This window comes from Meriones unguiculatus, chromosome 6, assembly GCF_030254825.1.
Source record: "Meriones unguiculatus strain TT.TT164.6M chromosome 6, Bangor_MerUng_6.1, whole genome shotgun sequence".
In the NCBI taxonomy this organism is placed as follows: domain Eukaryota; kingdom Metazoa; phylum Chordata; class Mammalia; order Rodentia; family Muridae; genus Meriones; species Meriones unguiculatus.
Window position 1 is genome coordinate 92,151,777 of NC_083354.1, and position 22,919 is coordinate 92,174,695.

The window sequence follows — 22,919 nt, forward strand, 5'->3', positions numbered from 1 at the left end:
GCCGAAATAATAGCCAAAAGGGCCAGCCAAAGGGTAGGAAGAATTTTTCACACTCAGGAAAAATGGGGAAGTACGCATTCCTGGAGGAAGTGAGACTGCTTTTCCAGAAGCTACATGGACCTATAAAGGCAGGTCTACAGGGTCATTTCACCTAATTAAAGTTTCACTTCCTATGTAGAATGTTACAAACTCAATTAAATGGTTGTGCAAATATAACTCATTAGCACTGGTTACTGACTTTTTTTTTTTTTAGCTCTCTCTGATGCACAAGTCATTTCAAAACTGAGATTCTCTTACTGCCTATTTCATCTGACTTGGTGTTTTCCTTTTGCTAAGGAAGAAGTCTCTTACAAAAAAAAAATGTTCTTAAATGTAATAAAAAGTTACTTTGTAAGTTTATATTTTTATATAAATAAAATGCTTTTGTTAAAAAAGCCATTTTTAAAAAAAATCTAATAAAGGTTTTGTCAATTATAATTTAAACCATTGTCTTCTCCCTTTGGTAAATATATATTTGTATGTATTGTCACAAATATATGTATATATCTACTTACACCATTTAAATTATTCTAGCCTTGTTTCAGCAAAGGCAATAAAGTAGATGTTTATGTGGTAAATTTAAGTAGCTATAAATTAAGATAAACTATTTAGAAAGGAGAAGATTTTACCTTTAAATGAAAAAAAATATTTTTATCTAGAAGAACATCAACACTGCTTAGCACTTAATGGAATCATGCCTGATGTGTATTTTACTGTGCACGTTTTAAATCATTACAATCATACACAGCAGAAGACAAGTAGCTTCTTTCCCTTCATCCTTCATAGTGACAAACAACCCATTATTTCACACTGAAAATACATTATTCGCTTGAATTGCAAAGTAGATAAGTCTTTTCTTATTAATTCTAATAAATAGGTTTCAATATTTTATACATTTTGATGAATAATTTGACAGTTACTAGGGTTTTTGCATTTTAATGTAGATACTTCAAAGAGAAAATAGACTCCTTTTAAAATTAGTTTTTGACTTTTAGGATTTAGGAAAGCCAAATGTATTCCCCAATATATAGTACACTTTTGTGACATGTAGGAAAATATATTGATATAGAAAAATAAATAGATCCTGTAAATGCACTGTGAGACTCAACTGCATATCTTAGCTTCATTTAAATATCTTTCAACAAAATGTAAGTATATACTCCAAGAGATACACTCTCACATACATTCACATACAGAGACAAACAAACATATACATACTAAACAGACACATTCACATTACACACTAAACTCACACATTTCACACACATACACACATGCATGTGCACACAGATACATGCACGTTTTGAAGGTAAAGGCATCTTCACTCACAAAGATTCAGCAGAGAGATTAAGGAAAACTTCAGAAGTGAAGGATTCTAGTTCATGATTCCTATGATCCTGGTTCTTAAGGCATGTATTACTTATGGCTTCCATTTTTTTTCCCCGTGTAAAAGAACAAATGCTACAGTTGGAACCCTGTATAATTTTGTGAGTGTTCTGTCCAGGTTAATAATTATAGTGGATGATAGGAGTTCCTTTCAGCAAACACTAATTGCTGTGGGAAATTTGTTACACCTCATTTAAGAGCAACAGTCCTATGAGACTGAAGTAGGTAGGCAGATTCAAACCTTATTCTTCATGGTTATGAGCGATCCTGTGGATGGAATGCATTTAACCGAGCTGCAGATACTTTGTTTTTGCTAGCACGGAGACATATTCTTCTTCCCAGGGGCTGCAAGTGCTCTAATGAACACCAACAGCAGCCTGATGTTTTGACTGCTAGAGACAGGTGTGAAATACACACCTAAATTGAAGGATGGAACAGTCCTTCAAATTTTTCATTCCCTGGCACGTTTCTATTCATCAACTTCTCTAAAGTATATGTTGCATGTTGAGGGATAAAGTATTAGAAGCTCACTAAAGAAAGCTTTACTACTACAATATAAACGAGTACTCTAAAGCTTTTCTTGTGTAAACACTCGAAGTTTAGGCTGAATCCTAATATTACCTTTCTTAAATGACATACTTCCATGTTAGGATGCTTGGTTTAACTATTAAACTAGCAGACCTGGGTTATAGTAGGAGGACATCTATCTCAGGCTCTCAGAGAAAGCATAAAACTGAGGCTTAATTCTGATCCTTCCTTTCCTTTGTGCCTGCTTTATTTTAGTCACTTGACCATTGGCTTTTCATGGTTTCCTTCACCCATGTGCCTATGCAACTCAACCTGGATAGTAACCCATGTTACCTTTCTGTCCCAAAGTTCCATTGATTTTCCCTAATTTTCTTGATCTTTTCTTAAAGAAAGTATCTGATGAGAGGTATCTTCCTGATTTGAATAAAGCTGCTATTTTGATTTATGTTTTCACAGAAAAGAGATGGAAAAGAGGTAAGGTTCTTGGTGCTTCCTCAAGTAGCTAGTAATCTCATCCAAAGTAATCTATCTCTTCTTCCTAATACTTTGGGGCTAGGGTTGCAATATGTGACTTTAGAACGGAGGTAAGCTCTGGACTTTGGGAATCTCTTGTAACCGGTAGCTAGGCCAGTAAATTTGATTAATTTAAAACGTCCTAATTTTCTGAGAAAGCACTGTATTAATTTCCAAAGTGGATGTACAAGTTTACATTCCCACCAGCAGTGGAGGAGGGTTCCCCTTTCTCCACATCCTCTCCAACATGCATCATCCCTTGAGTTTTTTATTTTAGCCATTCTGATGGGTGCAAGGTGAAATAAATTCAGGGTTGTTTCGATTTGCATTTCCTTGATGACTAAAGGTGTTGGGCATTTCTTTAATTGTTTCTCTGCCATTCTATATTCCTCTACAGAGAATTCTCTGTTTAGCTCTTTTTTTAATTGGATTAATCAATTTTTTAATTGGATTTCTTGGTTTTGTTGGTGCTTAATTTCTTCAGTTTTTATATATTCTGGATATTAGTTCTCTGTCAGATATAGGGTTGGTGAAGATCCTTTCTCAGTCTGTAGGCTGTCATTTTGTTCTGATGACTGTGCCCTTTCCTTTGCAGAAGTTTTTCAGTTTCATGAGGTCCCATTTTTTGATTGTTAATCTTAGAGCCTATAAACAGCATAGACATCAGAAGTAGGAGAAGACAAGGAACAGGACAGGAGCCTTCCATCAAGGACCTCTGAAAGACTCTACCCACCAGGGCATTGAAGGAGATACTGAGAACCATAGCCAAACTTTGGGCAGAGTGCCAGAAAAAAATATGGAAGAAGAGAGAGATAGAAAGATTGTAATACACACAGGAACTACACAAGAAGAACAGAGCCAAAAACCCAGGAGTCCTGCAGAGACCAATACTCCAACAAAAGACCATGCTTGGAGAGGACCTGACCCCCTGTTCAGAGGAACCCCAGAGGCTGCTCAGTGTCCAACTGGGTTCCCTGGTAAGGGGTACAGGGGCTGTCTCTGGCATAAACTTCAGTGACTGGCTCTTTGATAACCTCCCCCTGGCGGGGACCAGCCGTGCCAGGCCACAGAGGAAGGTAATGCAGCAAGCCTTGGTGAGACCTGATAAGCTAGGGTCAGATGGAAGGCGAAGAAGACCACCCCTATCAGGGGACTAGGAAAAGGGCATTGGGGAGAATAGAAAGGATGGATGGGACTGGGAGGAGAAGAAAGAGGGGACTTCAGCTGGAATACAAAGTAAATAAATTGTAGTAAGTAAATATATAAATAAAATTAAATTTAAAATGTTCTAAAATCCTGAGCAGATTTGGGAGCACTGTCTATATTTATAGAAATTTTAGAGTTCTTTTTGATTCTTTACAATAGTAAAAATATTGTTCTGTAGACACTATGATCTATGATAAAAATACTTTCTAAATATTTCCATTTAAAATTATCCTATTTTGAATATACTAACCAGAAACTGAAACTTTCCTTGTAGTTTCCTCTAAAAAAATACTGGCTTTTCTTTGGAAGGTAATTTTTAAGAGTATATTTATAGTTAAAATTGTAGAGCTAAAAAATCAAAAAACTTTTGTCTGTTTTGAATCTTGAAATTAAAATATTTTTACTCTTTAGAAAATTAGTAAGTGCATTTCAAAAATTCTTTAATTCTTATTCTATATAAATACACCTGATGAAAAATAATGACATAGAAGCTAGAATCAGGGCTGAGTTTAGCCTTAAATATGACAGTGATTTGTGAATTTGAATGCTGGGTGGAAGCCCAGATATAATGATACTAACCTTTTGGACGCCTCCATTTAGTGCTTGTCAGATACTGAATACTATTGAGTTTAAAGAGTGCCAACTCAATAGGAGTAAATCCAAAGTTCATTTTTTAGACTATATTTTGGCACAGTTTGGTGTGTTTTACAAGGATAGCCTGTTAGCTCAAGTTGATAATGGATCTTGAGTCTTAAATCTCCATGGGATTTATGTAGTCAAAAACAATATCAGGGGAGAACAACTTTTTTATTTCAAAGTAGTCTAAAAAGCTGAAATGTCTGCACTGTCATCAAGCTGCAGAGAAGCTTATAATACCTGAAAAGGTTTTTCAAACATAAGGCACATTAAAAACACAAAATACATAAAATACATCTTGTTTCACAACGACATTGTAATATTGAACCTTGGAAAACTGGGTTGGCAATTTGATTGCAGTTTTGTGTAATATTTATTAATCTAAAGACAAATTGAGTCCATATTAACAGTAGTAGGCTTAATTTATTCATTTTTTTTCAGTCAGCTTATTTTTGTTCAAATCATGTTTCTGTGTATCAGGGGCATTAACATCTAATATGGTAAAACATGGCTCTTCTTCATCTAAGAACACTCCATTTTTATGAAGACATTGGTTGTATAACTCAGGCATGTGAGGATAGTGAATCATGAATTTTTCAAATGAGATGACAGAAGAAAATGAATGTGTAGGCTAAGAGAAGAAACAGGAGAGGAAGCTTGATGAGTAATCCTTGACCAGGTTCTGAAGTCTTATTACCTTAGACTTTAGGATTAGTGTTTATCTCCAATCAACAAGGATGCTGAGACTAGTCTGTTTGTGCTTTAGAAACTTTAATTGTAGGGTGGAGTAGGGCAAATATAGAAATATTGAATAGTTAGGGATGTTTAGAAAAATGCTAAAGTGATGAATGCCAACCACTTGAAATAAGTAATTTGCAATTCAATAATTTTTTCAGAGGAGAACAAATAGGATTTTGTTACCTAAGAAAGGAAGGACAATGAGTCTGTCTGGCCTTGCCAGTCCACAGAGGAAGACAATGCATCCAGTCTTAATGAGACCTGAAAGGCTAGGGTCAGATAGAAAGGGAGGAGGACCTCCCCTACCAGTGGAATAGGTGTGGGGCATAGGGGAAGAAGAGGGAGGGAGGGTGGGATTGGGAGGAGATGAGGTAGAGGGCCACAGTCAGGATATAAAATGAATAAATTGTAATAAATGAAAATAATAAAGAAAGGGGAAAAATCTACTTTGAGCATCAATGAATAGAATGTTATGCAGAGTGCCCAAGAGGGGTGTAGAGAATGAGAAACTTTGATAAAGATTTGGACAGCTAAAGTTTGATTTAGTGTGCTACTGAATTTAAGACAATTTTGCAGAGATAAATCTATGGTGTCACTGGATTCTAAGTAACTTCCAAAGTTATGAACGTGTAAACATGTAGTCTTTCAAGATCAGTTTCCATAGTGAACCCATATATTTTCATCCATAAAAAACAAATAATGAGTTTAAGGACAAAGAATACCAAGTATCAAAGAATTGTGAGTAGTGCCTTATAACAAAACAGAAGCTTATGTTTCATAGATAGGAAAATCAATATATAAATAACTTTTTAAATATGTTTGAGATATATTATTAGTACAGTGACTAGAAAAGAATATATATACTGGTCATTTTTATTGGGGAGAGACTTGGGACATTTTCATGATGTTAAGAGTAAGGCAGTGGGAGGAGGGAGGGGCTTATGGGGGGATGCAGAATGAATAAAGTGTAATTGATGAAAAATTAAAAAAAAGTAAGGCAGAGTCAAAGCAAAAAGTAAGGAAGTGGTTAATGAAGCAAAGTCATTGAGATAAAGAAATAAAAACAAAGAAATGTCAAGGAGAATAAAGGGGAACATCATGGTTTATTTTAAAGTGTGTAAGGTAGACTCTCAAAAATTGCTCAGTTATGTTTTTGTGACTGATATCAAAGGATGGCAAGCTGAATTCTGGCAAACTTTGGGCACGATTACATAGCTTCACTGAAGAATCATATATTTCTCTCTCAAATGTGAAACTCTTAGTAGGGATGACCTAGATACTGTTGAAACCACAGGACAGTTTTGTCCCAGTACAGTTTCTGTAGAAGTAGGTGGTTTTTCATAGATAGTAGAAAGAATGTGGATGGTTGTCAGATTTTTTTGGCTCTGTTGGGCTCCTTGTGTTGCTCCTGTCCTCTCCAGGTCTTTCTATCTCCCCCTACTTCCATAAGATTACTTGCACTCTGCCCGAAGATCAGCTATGAGTCTCAGCATCTGCCTAGATACCCTGTTGGGTAGAGTCCTCAGAGACTCTCTGTGGTATGCTCCTGAAAACTAATGAAACATCTAAGGTTGCATTCTGTCACCACAATTTGTATTTGAAAAAAGTATGAAGTAATAACAGGTGTTGTCATGTAATAAAATTTGCCACATAAACTAAAATTATTATTTTTTCCCTTAGCTCCTACCCTCCCTCGATTCTTTTTTTTCTCCTTGTTCTTTCCTTCCTCCTTCCCTCCCCCATCTTCTCTCTCCTTCCTTTCACTTCTCTTTCTCTCCTTTCCTTACTTTCTCTTTCCTATCTTCTTTTTCTCTCCTTTACTTCCTATTTTATGACCATGTTAAACATAAGTTGTGAATACTGTTATTGAATTCTAGGATTTGTCATCTAGTGAAAACACATGTACATAATCTTATGATAAAACAATATATTAGGGCTGGAGAGATGGCTTAGAGGTTGAGAGCACTGTCTGCTCTTCCAGAGGTCCTGAATTCAGTTCCCAGAAATCATATGGTGGCTCATAATCATCTATGATGGGATCTGGTGTCCTTTTCTGGCTTACAGGCACATACACATGTAGAAAAATGTATACATAATAAATAAATAGGTCACTATACGCAGATGATATGATAGTATATATGAGCGACCCCAAAAATTCAACCAGAGAACTCCTCCAGCTGATAAACACCTTCAGCAAAGTGGCAGGATACAAAATCAACTCAAAAAAATCAGAAGCCCTCCTGTATATCAAAGACAAAAGGGCCGAGAAAGAAATTAGGGAAACAACACCCTTCACAATAGCCACTAATCACATAAAGTACCTTGGGGTGACACTAACCAAGCAAGGGAAAGACCTGTTTGAGAAAAACTTCAAGTCTCTGAAGAAAGAAATTGAAGAAGATATCAGAAGATAGAAAGATCTCCCATGCTCATGGATTGGTAGGATTAACATTGTGAAAATGGCCATCCTGCCAAAAGCAATCTATAGATTCAATGCAATTCCCATCAAAATACCAACTCAATTCTTTACAGACCTTGAAAAAAAGATTCTCAGCTTCATATGGAGAAACAAAAAACCAGAATCTCCAAAACAATCCTGTACAACAACAGATCATCTGGCGGTATCTCCATCCTTCATCTCAAGTTGTACTACAGAGCAATAGTAATAAAAACTGCATGGTATTGGCATAAAAACCGAAAGGAGGATCAATGGAACTGTAAAGAAGACCCAGAAATAAACCCACACACCTATGAATACTCGATTTTTGACAAAGAAGCCAAAACCAATGGAAAAAAGATAGCATCTTCAACAAATGGTGCTGGTCCAACTGGATGTCCACATGCAGAAAAAAAAATAGATCTATATTTATCACCCTGCACAAAACTAAAGTCCAAGTGGATCAAAGACCTCTGCATAAAACCAGATACTCTAAATCTCTTAGAAGAAAAAGTGGGGAACAGCCTAGAACTCATTGGCACAGGAGACAACTTCCTGAACAGAACACCAACAGCACAGGCTCTAAGAGCAACAATCAATAAATGGGACCTCATGAAACTGAAAAGCTTCTGTAAAGCAAAGGACACCATCATCAAAACAAAACGACTGCCTACAGATTGGGAAAGAATCTTCACTAACCCTTTATCTGACAGAGGACTAATATCCAGTATATACAAAGAACTAAAGAAGCTGAAAAGCAGCAAACCAAGTAACCCAATTAAAAAATGGGAAACAGAGCTAAACAGAGAATTCTCGACAGAGGAATATCGAATGGCAGAGAAATAGTTAAAGAAATGCTCATCCTCATTAGCCATCAGGGAAATGCAAATCAAAACGACCCTGAGATATCACCTTACACCCATCAGAATGGCCAAGATGAAAAACTCAAGCGACAACACATGCTGGAGAGGTTGTGGAGAAAGGGGAACCCTCCTCAACTGCTGGTGGGAATGTAAACTGGTACAACCACTCTGGAAATCTATCTGGCACTTTCTAAGACAATTAGGAATAGTGCTTCCTCAAGACCCAGCTATACCACTGCTAGGTATATACCCAAAGTTTGCTCAAGTACACAAAAGGGATACTTGCTCAACCATGTTTATAGCAGCTTTATTTGTAATAGCCAGAACCTGGAAACAACCCAGATGTCCATCAATGGAGGAATGGGTACAGAAATTGTGGTATTTTTACACAATGGAATACTACTCAGCAATCAAAAAAGAGGAAATCATGAAATTTGCAGGCAAATGGTAGGATCTAGAAAAGATCATTCTGAGTGAAATATCCCAGAAGGAGAAAGACAAACATGGGATATACTCACTTATATAGACCTATAAGATATGATAAACATAATGAAATCTATACACCTAAAAAAGATAATCCAGAGAGCAGACATGGGGTAAGATGATCAGTCCTTGTTTAGAAAGACAGATGGGATGTGCATTGAACGTTTGACAGGAGTCTACTGAGCACATCTGAAAGACTCTAACTAGCAGTGTTTTCTAAGCAAAGACTCATAACCAAACTATTGGCAGAGTACAGGGAATCATAAGAAAGAAGGGGAGTTAGTCTGATGGGGAAAGGATAGGAGCTCCATAAGGACCAAAAATATCTGGGCACAGGTTCTTTTCTGAGACTGACATTCAACCAAGGACCATGTATGGATATAACCTAGAACCTCCACTCAGATGTAGCCTGTGGTAGCTCAGTAACCAATTGGTTTCCCAAAGTGAGGTGAACAAGGACTATTTCTAACAGGAACTCAATGACTGGCTCTTTGGCCTCCCCACCCCCAAGGGAGGAGCAGTCCTGTTAGGCCACAGAGGAGGGCTTTGCAGCCAGTCCTGAAGATACCTGATAAAATAGGATCAGATGAATGGGGAGGAGGTCCCCCCCATCAGTGGACTTGGAAAGGGGCATGGTGGAGATGAGGGAGGGAGGGAGGGACTGGGAGGGAATGAGGGATCGGGACACGGCTGGGATACAGAATTAATAAAATGTAACTGATAAGAAAAGAATAAAATTAAATAAATAAATAAATAGATCCTAAAAACAAAACAAAAACGATGTATTAAACACTGTTACAAAGTTGGGGCAAACTGCTCTGAGAGAAAGCCCTTAATTCTATCTCTGCAGGTCAAGAAAGTCTTTCCTAAGGAATTACCATTTAAGAAATGACAAGAAGCTACCAGGAAAGTGATAACTATATAACATTGTCTGCAGGCCTTAATCAACTATGCTATATAAATTGTGAGGACCTCAGTTTACTTTAAGAGTTTAATGTCTATGAAGGAATGGTAAGAAATTACCATATAATAATGGCACAGATGTAAAAAAAAAAAACAAAAAAAAAACTTTTACTGAAAAGCTAAGTAATTGAGCTTCTTCATGAAGGTGCTTCAATGTCTAGTAAATGTTTCAAAAGAAAACTCATAATGTCATATTTGAGTCATAGAATTATAACATAGAAGTGTATGTATGCCATATATTTGAAGAAAGTAAAACTGAATCTTGGATAATTAAAAATATTGATAACATAGTGATGACCATATATTAACATGAAGTAAAACAGTACTTAGAATATCATTTTATGAATATGAAAGGCTTGATAAACTAGTTATTAATTTTTTGAAATACAATTAGCTGATACATAAACTGTCTGAAGGGATATTAGGTCAAAAATACACTTCCAAGATGTATTATCTTAAGTAATGCTGTATTCATTTTACTAACTGGTTTGAGCACAAATTATTTCCTAAAGAATGTGCAGTTACGAATTTCATTGATAAAAAAGCATTAGTAATCGGTTTGACAGCTCAAATGATTGGAAAAGATTTACATTATAAGATGAAGACTTCTGGAAAATGGAAAGACATAATTGTGTGCTTTTTATGCCTTCTAAGTGTTCATAATGCAGTCCTTATGAATAAAATAATAATACTATAAAACAGAAAGGAATATGTTCAAATTATTCTTATTAAGACAAAATATGTCCACTTCTTTTTATTGATAACAGGTATGCTGAAGAAATAAAGGTGAGAAGAGACAAGGACCATCACTTTCATAAATATGAATGGTACACAGAATTATTTGTGCCATTTAGATGTGGTGTCTAAGGGCATAATGCCAAACACAGTGAATCAGGGGTTCTGTCCTCAGTAATGGACCTAAACTATTGTGGCACCTCTATCATTCATCATCAGTAATTGACTTCCCACTCTGTGCATGCCACACACATTGGATGAAAAGCTCCACATATAAAATATTGAAAACATTTGTGTGGAAAGATACTAATTCTCTGTATTCCAAAACAAAGAGAGTCAAGTTAGTGTATTTGAGAAAATTATTTCCAATCTGGGATTTTATATGCAGACAAGGAATCACTGATATGGAATGGAAAGACAAAGGATATTCTCAAACATTTGCCTATTTCCCTAATCCATCTCCTTGCATCATAAAATAATGAAAACTGCGTAGAGATATAACAATGTTGTATAAAAGGGAAATGGCAATTGCAGAAATTCTCTGGATGGTAAAACAAACAAACAAACAAACAACCTATAATTTAAAACAGAGAACTTTGAGAAAGACATTGTTGGGTGAGTTAATGATGTTCAATGGCCAATGCCATGAATAGTGAGGAATGGGTACTATGTGTATTCCTCACGTGAACTGTACTTCACACATGGGTGGGTTTTGGTGATATGAGAAACCCAGTTTTTACAAACCATGGTTAGTAGCCTCAAGGACTGTCCCATTTAGAGTGGTTTCTGCAGCACACTGCATAATGTGATAATTAACTTTTTCAACACTTCAGGTGGTCTGAAGACTGTCCAGATGCAAGATTATCTGAGCTGACAAGGTGTTATAGTTCACTCTCATTTCTGGAGAGAGTCCAAGTGGTGCAGCTGACATGCCGCCTTTTACCAAGAGATCTGATCTGACTCAATTGTATCTTGCTAACAGTTCTTCCAATGCTTGTGTAGATTTTCAAGTTTGTTTTCCCTTTGGGTGATAGAACAACTCTTGTATAATTTTTTTCTCTCTTCTTGGGACTGAGTAAAAGACAAATAGTGTGATTTCTCTGCTAAGATTTGTAGTTCTGTTTTACTGGCCTATTACCAAAATTTATTATTCAGTGATTTCTTTCAGGAGGCACATGCCAAGACAGTGAACCAGCACTCCCATCTTCCAGAAAATATCTGATACAAACCCACTCAAATAAATGAGTCTTCTGAACTTGATGGGCTCATCTGACAGAATAGCAAGAGTGTGTGCCAGTACATGCTGCCACTCTGATGGCCTTTGCAGAGAGAATTGTGAAGCACCGTTTCCACCTCCACAGTCCTTTCCAGAAGTCCATTTTCACCCTCTTCCCACTTTGTGGACTTTACCTAGCAAATGGTACTGTGGGCTGGTTTGTAAACAGCTCTACTGGGCTGATAATAAGTGTAGGCTATGAATGTTAATATCACATGTCACTTGTCTAAGCACTGGCTCTATAAAAATTTATTCCATTATTAAAATATTACTTATTTTGTAATACCAATAAGTCCAAACGATAAACTGCATATATATATACATATACATACATATATATATGTATGTATATGAAAGCTAAATTCCAGGAAGTAAAATTATTATTTCCTTGTACGGTTAGTACCTTTTCCTTTCTGAGAAATCATGTGCCTTCATTTTAAAGTCAAGGATAGCATGGCATTTTTATAAGTATATGTGGGGGGCAGTCTGTGTGTGCATGTGTGTGTGATTGTGTACATCTGTATGTTCGTGCCTAAATGTGTATGTAGGCACAGAAGTTGATAGTATCTGTCTGAAGTGTTTTTCTTGATTGCTCTCTATTTTGAGGCAGGGTCTTTCCCTGGACGATTATGGTTCGTGAACCCAGCTAGCTTGCTTTGTGGATTTCTTGCCTCTGTCTCTGGAGTGATGAGATGAAGGAGCCCCTATAGTCCAGTTTTCACTTCTCATCTCTAGTCCTCATGCTTGCGAGACAAGCGCTAAACAGTCCCTCCAGTGCAGTTACGGCATTTTTGTGACGAAAGCGCATTTGCATTTGTCTGTTCTCTGTTCCTATGAAAGAGTACTTGAATCTGGGTAATTGACAGAGAAAAGACATTTATCTGTGATCACATCCTGAAGGATAAAGAGCCTGGAACTTGTATTTGCTCAGAAGGAGTAGGAATGTGGCAATGTGAAAGGAGTTAAGGAAGAGAGAAAAGAGAGGGCTCTGGACTATTCTCCAACAGCCCATGGAAAACTAATGCTTATTTTCAAGAAAAATACTAACCCTCTTACAAGAGCGGTAGCTCCAAACCTAACACTCTTTAATAGGCTGCATCTGTTAAGTGTCCCCTGTAAAGGCATTTCACAATGACTTTCATGTCATTGTGAAGAGAATTGTCTAGAGTAAGACTAGAACCTTGTTACTACTTGTAGCTCAAAATACAGAGATAGTGGGATGTTCTTATTGGAGCATCTAATATAGTACAAATCTAATGTGCATAGGAGTGAATAAAAGAGACTGTACATAATCTCTGTACAGTGAAGATACAATTGAGACTATTTATGAATGTATTATTTCTGAGATGAATTCTTCTAACTCCTCTGCAAGAAACTATTATCAAAATATTTGAAATGCAATCAGAAGATCTGTTTGGTATTAACATATGAGTGCTGCTCTGGTTACCAGCGTGCTTTCACCCTTTTGTTCCGCATGAAGACACACACTTACTATCTGGCTTTACTTTTTCTCACCATTAACAAGAAAATAAAAACAGAACATTGCAATTTATCGTTTAAGTTTTTAAATGTTTACTTTATTGCAAGCTTCCAAGATTAGTTTTTCAAAGATGTTTTATAAAAGAATTCCATTTAAAGAGTATCCTACTCTACGTTTCATGCTAACAACTGTATATGGTAAGCATTATGTTGTCTTCATGCAAACAGCTTCAAATGGGATTCCACTTATAGCTATTTGTCATATATTATGAAGAAATAGGCAAGGCATTGTGTTTGTTCCCAATTTAGTGAACTGCTTTAACTAACTCCATTTTCCCCAGGACTAATCCAATAAGCATTAGTTTTTGCTAGAACATTCATTTGTAATTTGATTTTCCCAGCATGTAAGATACTTTCTTGAGTAAATTAAGGACATAGAAGTTAGGTCTGTTTTTTGTTTGTTTGTTTGTTTGTTTGTTTGTTTTCAGTTTTTGGTGCATTGAAAAGATATTCTGTTACATTGCATAGTTCTCATGAATATTAAAAAGATACAGTCAGTTATCCACATCTGTGGCTCTGTGGCTTATATATCCACAAATTTAACTGAGAGCAGAAAGAAAATATTTAATACAAAGAAAAATCTTTCTATACTGAACATGTGAAAACATTTCCCTTAAATAATACAACTAAAGAAGTATTTATGTTGCATTTATGTTTCATTAGCCATTTTAAGTCACCAAAAATTGACTTTTGGTATAAATAGAAATGATTAGGTTTCATGAAAATTCTGTAGTGTTTTATATAAGGTAGTTTCTCCAATGGAATTTCACAGAAAATATTAATCACTAAGGATAGACCTATGAACAGTATATGCCCAACACAATACAAACTGAATGGTACTTTTGTAGATTTTGTGTGTGTGTGTGTGTGTGTGTGTCATAATGTTTTCTTCAGATATTTTTTTATATTTTTAAACATTATTTGCAGTTTATTAACTGCAAATAACAGTTAATAAACTGGGATAAAATAACTTTGTATCCCAGCTGTAGCCTGCTTCCTCACTCCCTTCCAATCCCACCATCCCTCCCTCATCTCCTCCCTGCCCCTTTCCAAGTCCACTGATAGGGGAGGTCTCTTCCCCTTCCATCTGACCCTAGATTATCAGGTTTCTTCAGAATTGGCTGCAAGGTCCACCTCTGTGGCCTAGCAAGGCTGCTCCTCCCTCAGGAGGAGGGCGCCAGCCACTGAGTTCTTGTCAGAAATAGTCCCTGTTCCCATTACTATGGGAAACACACTTGGATACTGAGCTACCATGGGATACATCTGAGCAGAGGTTCTAGGTTATATCCATACATGGTCCTTGGTTGGAGAAACAGTCTCATAGAAGATCTCTATGCCTTGATATATTTTGTCCTTGTGGAGCTCCTGTCCTCTCCAGGTCATAGTAACTCCCACTACTTTCATATGATTCCCTGCACTCTGCCAAAGGTTTGGTTATGAGTCTCAGCATCTGCTTTTCTTTTTGTTTGTTTATTTATTATTATTACTTACATTTTATTAACTCTGTATCCCAGCTGTATCCTGCTCCCTTATTCCCTCCCAATCCCACCCTCCCTCCCTCATCTTCTCCCTGCCCCTTTCCAATTCCACGGATTGGGGAGGACCTCCTCTCCTTTCATTTGGCCCTGTTATATCAGGTATCTTCAGGGCTGGCTGCAAAGTCCTCCTCTGTGGCCAAGCAGGATTGCTTCTCCCTTAGGGGGTGGGGAGGTCAAAGAGCCTGGCATTGAGTTCCTGTCAGAGATAGTCCCTGTTCCCCTTACTATGGGAAACTAATTGGTTATTGAGCTACCATGAGCTTCGTCCAAGTAAAGGTTCTAGATTATATCTATACATGGTCTTTGGTTGGAGAAACAGTTTCAGAAAAAAACCCTGTGCTCAGATATATATGGTCCTTGTGGGGCTCCTATCCTTTCCCCTTCATACTAACTCCCCATCTGCCGAAGGTTTGGTTATTAGTCTTAGTATCTGTTTTGAAACGCTGCTTTGATACACTACCAGGTAGAGTCTTTCAGAGGCCCTCTGTGGTAGGCTTCTGTCCTGTTACTCGTTTTCTTCTACTTTCAATGTCCATCCCATTTGTCTTTCTAAGTGAGGATTGATCATCTTACCTGGGTCCTCTTTCTTGTTTAGCATATTTAGGTGTACAGATTTTAGTATGTTTATCCTATCTTATAAGTATAGTACCCACTTAGAAGTGAATATATACCCTGTGTCTTTCTGCTTCTGGGATACCTCACTCAGGATGATCTTTTCTAGATCCCACTATTTACCTGCAATTTTCATGATTTCCTTGTTTTTAATTGCAGGCTTTTTTTTATTATTATTTTGTATCCTCTTTCTTTCCTTCCTTCCTTCCTTTCTTTTTCTTTCTTTCCTTCCTTTCTCTCTTCCTTTATTCCTTCCTTCCTTCTTTCCTTTCTTTTGATCTTTGTTTTCTAGAGAGAGAGAGAAAGAGAGGATGTGGAGTTGGGTGGGTTGGGAGGATCTCTGAAGAGTTGGGCAATGGAAAAGCCTGGTCAAAATATATTATGTGGAAAAATAATTTTTAATTACAAATGTGAGAGACCAATAACAAAAGGATATTTTTGTGGCTTTGCAAAATACAAAGCAAAATTAAAATCAATCCATAAAATAATAATATTTTTTGTATTTGCTTTTTAAATGTGGTTCACAAACTTTTTTTAATTGGTCAAAGACTTTTTATTGTATCTTTGACAACACTTTGGGGGGAAAACACTATAAATATAACCAGAGGGTTGTTTTTCACTAAGGACTTAGTTAGGCTATATTCTACAACAGGAACTCTTTTTTTTTTTTTTTTTTTTTTTTTTTTTTTTTTCAGGAGAAGCCTTCTAAGTGACATGAATGAAAAGACAAGGGGAAGCCTTTGGGCCATTATGTAGCCCGCATTCAGTAACAAAACTCTTAATAGACTAAATTTTATTCATGGCATACAACACAACATTTTGATATATGCAACATGACATGAGTTAGTCAAGTCAATTATTAATTATTTTCTTTATCTTGATACTGATGTTTTGAAGTGAGAATTCTTAGTATCTGGTCTTGGTAATTTGGCTGTTTGTAATATATTGTTAGCTGTTGACAAAACGACATTCAGTAGACCTTGTATTATAATTTTATTCATAAATGTTGGACTTTGACAACTTCACAAATGTATATAATGCACTGAGATTACCCCCTCCCCTTTCCCCCCTCCTGCCCCTTCCAGGCCCCATTCATCCCTAGGACTCTCTTTCTCATATTAATCACTTTTTGTTTTATGTCCCGATTTGTTTGACCTGGGCCTTGTGTGTGACTATGTTTAGGAACTGTCAATTTGGTACTGCAAAACACGTTGTTTTGCGTATGGTGGTGTGGTAACACAAAAAGAAATTCCCTGTCTATTTTAATATCTATTTTACTTTTACAAGTGTTTGGAACAAGTTACTTAATTATACAGACACAAATTTTGCTCACTACAATTAAGTCATAAAAATGTTTAAAGAAATTTATGTCTATAGAATGCAGCTAACAAAAAACATTTCACTAAAGACAAGCAAAAGTACAAGTGTGTCCATTATATATATATATATATATACATATATATATATATATATATCAGTATATGGTGGGTTTTGAAAATGTTTTTCAAGTTGTTTATCAAAGGAGGTTGGACACTGCTTATGTAGAAGATTATATAGATTTTATGTGAATTTTATGATTTTATGTGATTTTTAAATATATCAGTGTCTGTATGTACTAAACTCATCTTTGTTGAGGGTGCTCATCACTTTCTAAATCTTTTTTTAAAATTAAATTTTTATTAAAGTTTATTCACTTTGTATCCCAGCTGTAGCTCCCTCCCTCATTCCCTCCCAATCTCACCCTTCCTCCCTCCTGTAGTCCCATTTCCCTCTCCAAGTCCACTGATAGGTGAGGTCCTCCTCCCCTTCCATCTGACCCTAGCCTATCAGGTCTCATCAGGACTGGCTGCATTATCCTCTTCTGTGGCCTGGGAAGGCTGCTCCCCCTCAGTGGGAGGTGATCAAAGAACCAGATACTGAGTTTATGTCAGAGAGTCAGTCCCTGTACCCCTTACTAGGAAACCTACTTGGATACTGAGCTGCCATGGGCTACATCTGAGCAGGGGTTCTAGGTTATCTCCATACATGGTCCTTGGTTGTTGTTATCAGTCTCAGAAAAGACCCTGGACTCAGATATTTTGGTTCTGTTGCTTTCTTTGTGGGGATCCAGTCCCCAGCAGCTACCTTTTATATCTAAGGACCTTGTCCAAATCTCAGCTTGAACAGTTACTGCATCTGCACTTGGATACCTGGAAGTGTACTGCAGCTCATCCTTAATATCACCTCATAGTTTTAATAAAGATGTTTCTATATTCTGTAGTTCTTGTATGTTTTCTTTAATCTTAAGCAAATGTATTAACAAAGCATTTGAAGTAGAGAAAAAACTGTGCTCTCTTTCTCAAATTTACTAACTTAAAAACAAGATTGGTTTACAGAAATAGTAAATAAAAATTTCCATCAACATTAATGTCATTTAAAGTGTTGGTTATATCTCATGTATTTTGTGAAGATATCTGTACTGGGTTGTTATAATGCAAAATGCAGCCTTAATGATAAGGTTTAAAAAAGTGAGCAGCTTCTCACTCTGAACCATTTTTCACATTTCTTTTTAAATTTTGTGCATAGAACTCATATCAGCTCTGATGTTAATAGCATGCTTGATTTGTCATTTGATTTTAAGGCATTGCTTTATCTTTGGGCAACAGATATTCCACATGACCTATGACCTGGCCAGTGCAGTGGTGAGAATCTTCAACCTGATTGGTATGATGCTGCTCTTGTGTCACTGGGATGGCTGTCTGCAGTTCCTGGTTCCCCTGCTGCAGGACTTCCCTCCAGACTGCTGGGTTTCTCTCAATGAAATGGTGGTAAGTAACTCAGGCTGCCTATTTTCTGAATTCTCAACATTGTGCTCCAAACTTCAAAGTGTGTCTGCTAGAGGGGTCTGCTTTCTCTTCCATAATGGCTTTTCCATGGATGTGAAAATGAACCATGTTCTCTATAACTAAACCTTATTCTTCTCTTCCTGGGGATGTGTGAACTGCTGCACCTATCTTTGTATATTTTCCTTTGAAGACTGAAATGTACTTTACTTGAGTGATGTAAACACACATACATAACCATGATAACACAATGTCCTTTCAAATATTTTTTATGTTTGTTATTTAGGTATATGTGAAGTTCAAGGAATTCTCAGTGTATTTTGTCATTAGAACATGGAAAATTTAATATGAAAGATAAACTTTAATCTTCATTTTTCAGCATATGTAAATATTTTTAATTTAAAATTTGACCTTATTTAACCAAATATATATTAATATAAAGTCTTAAGGGAATATGCATTGATATGAGATCTTATACAATTCTGGTTCTGTCCTTCATTTCATTCACATCTGCTTAAATACTGCTTCCTCAGAAACCTTTCTTAAAAACCTTTAATAAGCCAGGCATGCTGGTGCAAGGCTTTGATCCCAGCACTTGAGAGGCAGACCTCTCCGAGGTCGAGACAGTGTGGTCTAAAGAGGAGTCCAGGGCATCCAGATTAATGGCTAGTCTCACAAACAAAAACATAAAAGGAAAAACAGGCCTCCAAAAGGGATATGATTTAATGTAATATGATATAATATAATATAATGTAATATTTAATAAAATAAAACAAACGCTAACACATCAGAATTGGACAAGAAAAATAACTCAAAAGATAAGGCACCAGTAACATTCACACACTCAGGAATCCCATTGAAACACTAAACTGGAAATCAGAGGGGTATGACTTCCTGTATGTTAGAAAGAGAGAAAAATTAAAAAAAAAAAACAAGAAAAATATAAAACACTAAGATTTTTTTTAAAAAAAAAGATAAAGACTTGGTACAGCATTATGAGACATGGAAAGTCATAAGATACTGTTGAGTTCATTTTCTATTGGCGATCTACTGCTGGGCATGCAGACTACCCTCAAGAAAAAATTTGTTTATATCCAGATTCTACTGATGGACAATAAATGTAGGAGTTTATTTATTTGTAATTCAAATCCTGGTTCTTTTATGGTTTTTCTTTGGTTTCCTTTAAATGTAATTAATTTAAGTCATAAAATTATTCTTTTCAAATGTTGAATTAATAAACAGTAAAAATACTAAACAATAAAGAAAGAAACAAACAAAAATCAAAGAAACAAAGAAAGAAACAAAGAAAGACACTGGCTTGTCCTATGTCCTATGTCCTATGTCCCATGCCTTATATGACAACTGCTTTACATTTTTTATGAACCAATTGATGAACCATCCTACCTCCATTTTAGGCTTAAAAGCGATCTTCTAGTAAAGACAAACTAGGTTCATTCCTGTTTATGATTAAATCTGTTTCTCAGGAATTGAGCAATGCCATATCTGTAATCTTAACTACAAACAGTTCTATACTGCCTGTTCCAGGAAATGGTAACCATGTCTTTGTTCTAAATTACCATCTTGCAATCCCACCTATTTTTCAAAACAACGTTGTTTTGGCTATCTTGTCAGGACCATCTCAGGAGGTCATTATGACCAATTTATGTTCTGCTCCTGTAAACCCACCCATTTTGTCTGCCAAATCTCCCATTTGCAAAGCCTCTACCCCTGAGCTATAAGAACTGTGACTCCTCACATGCAAAGCTGACCTCTAGAATCCCACCTTAGAGGGAGGGCAGATCATGTACATGAATATTATTTTTTTCTTGTTTAAAAAAAAAAGTACTTTGCTTCCCCAGTGAGACTCTTTTGTAGGAAACTAAATTTTTAATTTATATTCATTATCTATTGGAGATTGTGTCTGTGTTAGGGATAGGGGTAAATGTCTACACCTTTCATTTCTAGGACCCCACTGGGTGCAGACCCTTCTAGGACCTGTGCCTGTGCCTCAGCCTCAGAGTTTATGTGTGCATGGATCCTGTTGGTTTAAAGGCCCCTTTCTTTGTGTCTTCTGTCCTCTCTAGCAATTACACTATTTCAGACTCCATTTCCACAGGGTTCCCTGATCCCTCAGGGGATTTGGTGAAAATATCCCAGTTAGAGCTTGAGCCTTCCAAGATCTCTCACTTTATGAGAGATCACCTGTGGATGCTCAGTATTTATGCCTATCTGCTACAAGGAGAAGCTTCTCTGATGGTGGCTGAGCAAGGCACTGATCTATGAATATAGCAGAATGTCATCATGAGTTAATTTATTGCTACACATTTTTTTTTATTAGAACAGTATTATTTGGTTTTCTCATAGGTTTTTTTAAACTTTTATTAATTACACTTTATTTATTTTATATACCCCATAAACCCCACCTTCCTCCCCTCCTAATCCCACCTTCCTTCCCTCTTCTTTATGCATGCCCCTCCCCAGTCCACTGATAGGGGAGGTCCCCCTCTCCTTCCTTCTGATCCTAGTCTATTAGATCTCATGAGGAGTGGCTGCATTGTCATCTTCTGTGGCCTGGTAAGGCTGCCCCCCCTTAGGGGGAGGTGACCAAAGAGCAGGCCAATCAGTTTATGTCGGAGGCAGTCCTTCTTCCCATTACTATGGAACCCACTTGGACACTGAACTGCCTTGGGCTACCTCTGTGCAGGGGTTCTAGGTTATCTCCATGAATAGTCCTTGGTTGGAGTATGAGTCTCTGGAAAGACCCCTATGTTCAAATTTTCTTGTTCTGTTGCTCTCCTTGTGAAGTTCCTGTCCTCTCCAGATCTTAATATTTCCCACTTCTTTCATAAGATTTCATGCACTCTGTCCAACAGTTGGCCATAAGTCTCAGCGTCTGCTTTGATAGTATGCAGGGCAGAGCCTTTCAGAGGCCCTCTGTGGCAGGTTCCTAACTTTGAGCTATCTCATTTCAGGATCTTGGCCACTCAAGCAGTGTGGGCAATAAGTCCCATGTCATGGAATTGGCTTTATTTCAAATCAGATATAAGTTGTTATCTTGGGGTTTCCATTGCCATGAAGAGAAACCATAACCAAGGCAACTCTTTTTTTATGTTATATGAAAATGTTAATTTATAAATAAATTTCTCAACATTTATCACAGTGATGAAAACTAAATAATAAAATTATATATCCAGAGATTCAATCATAGACCAAATTACTTCAGGCAAAAATTTGTGTCTATACTTTACATGTACTGACATTTTCTTATTGTATTTTATTTCCTAAAAAAAAAATATGGCACACACTTAGCAGACTTATTATAGTGTAAATATTATGTAAGTAATCTAGAGAAGCTTTAAGGTAACCAAACATGCATTACCTTTAAATTCTACATTCTCATATGATAAAGATTCATACATCATTGTATTTTTGTATGCATATGAGATCTGGAACCTATTCCACAGAGGTTCCAAAGAATGGTTCTATGTGTGATTAGATCTGCATCCAAGGCAACGCTTATAAAGGAAAACGTTTAATTAGGTCTGGGTTAAAGTTTCATGATTCAGCCCTTTAGCGTCATGACAGGAAGTGTGGCAGTGTGCAGGCAGACATGATGCAAAAGAAGTCAGGAGTCTTTTGTCTTTACATCCTGATCTAAAAACAAAAAGGAGGAGATTGGATGTGCTTCACACTGGGCATAGTTTGAGCATTTAATACCTCAATGTCCTGCCTCCAGAAGACATTGCTCAAACAAGGCCACACGTCCTGCAATAGGACCACACTTTCTATTAGTGCCACTCCCTATGGCTAGGCACTCAAACTCATGAGTCTATGAGGGGCCATACCTATTCAAACCTCCACAGTTGGTTATTCCCATGAGATTTGTGCCACTATTGTGCTGTCATATCTTGTAGGCAGGACATCATTGTAGATCAAAAAGTTTGTGGCTGGGAAGGATTTTTCATTTTTTCTTTGGTTACATAAAGATTGCCTTCTGGTTCCAAAGATGCTAACACGTAGGTATTGAGGCTCTTTGATGGCACCAGATCAAGTTCTCCATCAACAATGAGTTGTATAGATGTTGTCTTCAGCAATGATGCCTTGCTGTCAGTTTGTGGAGAAGCAAGCTACAGTCTTGACAATAGCCTGGGTTGTTTGGGGGTTCACATGAGACCCCTTTCGCCAACAACTCAATTATATGTAAGCCAATCCAGACACTGGAAGCTTCATTTGGTGACAAAAGATGGTTAGCTGGGACTCTGTTGCCCCCATTCAGTGATGATATCATTTAGATTGTCTCCATATACGTATACATTTAAGTAAGTGTCTGTATTTAGTTCCTATATGACCACTCAAAAGTGTCCTAATTTTACTTGACCCTCTCTCTATTCTTTTTCTTATCCCTCTTTACTTGATTATACAGTTTAGTTACCACTGTCTATTCTATCTATCTATCTATCTATCTATCTATCTATCTATCTATCTATCTATCATCTATCTAGCTATCCTACTTTGCTTTCTAATGGAGATTTGTCTGTGCCATCACTCCACTCAGTTTCTTATTTTATATCAAACATCTGAGGTTCTGTGGATTATGGATTAGTT

At 36.7% G+C, this 22,919-nt stretch overlaps 1 protein-coding gene across 1 annotated transcript in view; it reads left to right on the top strand.

Moving 5' to 3' along the window:
- Positions 1 to 22,919, top strand: part of Hcn1 (hyperpolarization activated cyclic nucleotide gated potassium channel 1) — a 435,404-nt gene that overhangs the window by 224,986 nt on the left and 187,499 nt on the right. The window contains exon 3 of the mRNA XM_060385736.1: positions 18,138 to 18,299. Within this exon, the coding sequence (XP_060241719.1) occupies positions 18,138 to 18,299 (162 nt within the window). The remainder of the gene's footprint in view (positions 1 to 18,137; positions 18,300 to 22,919) is intronic.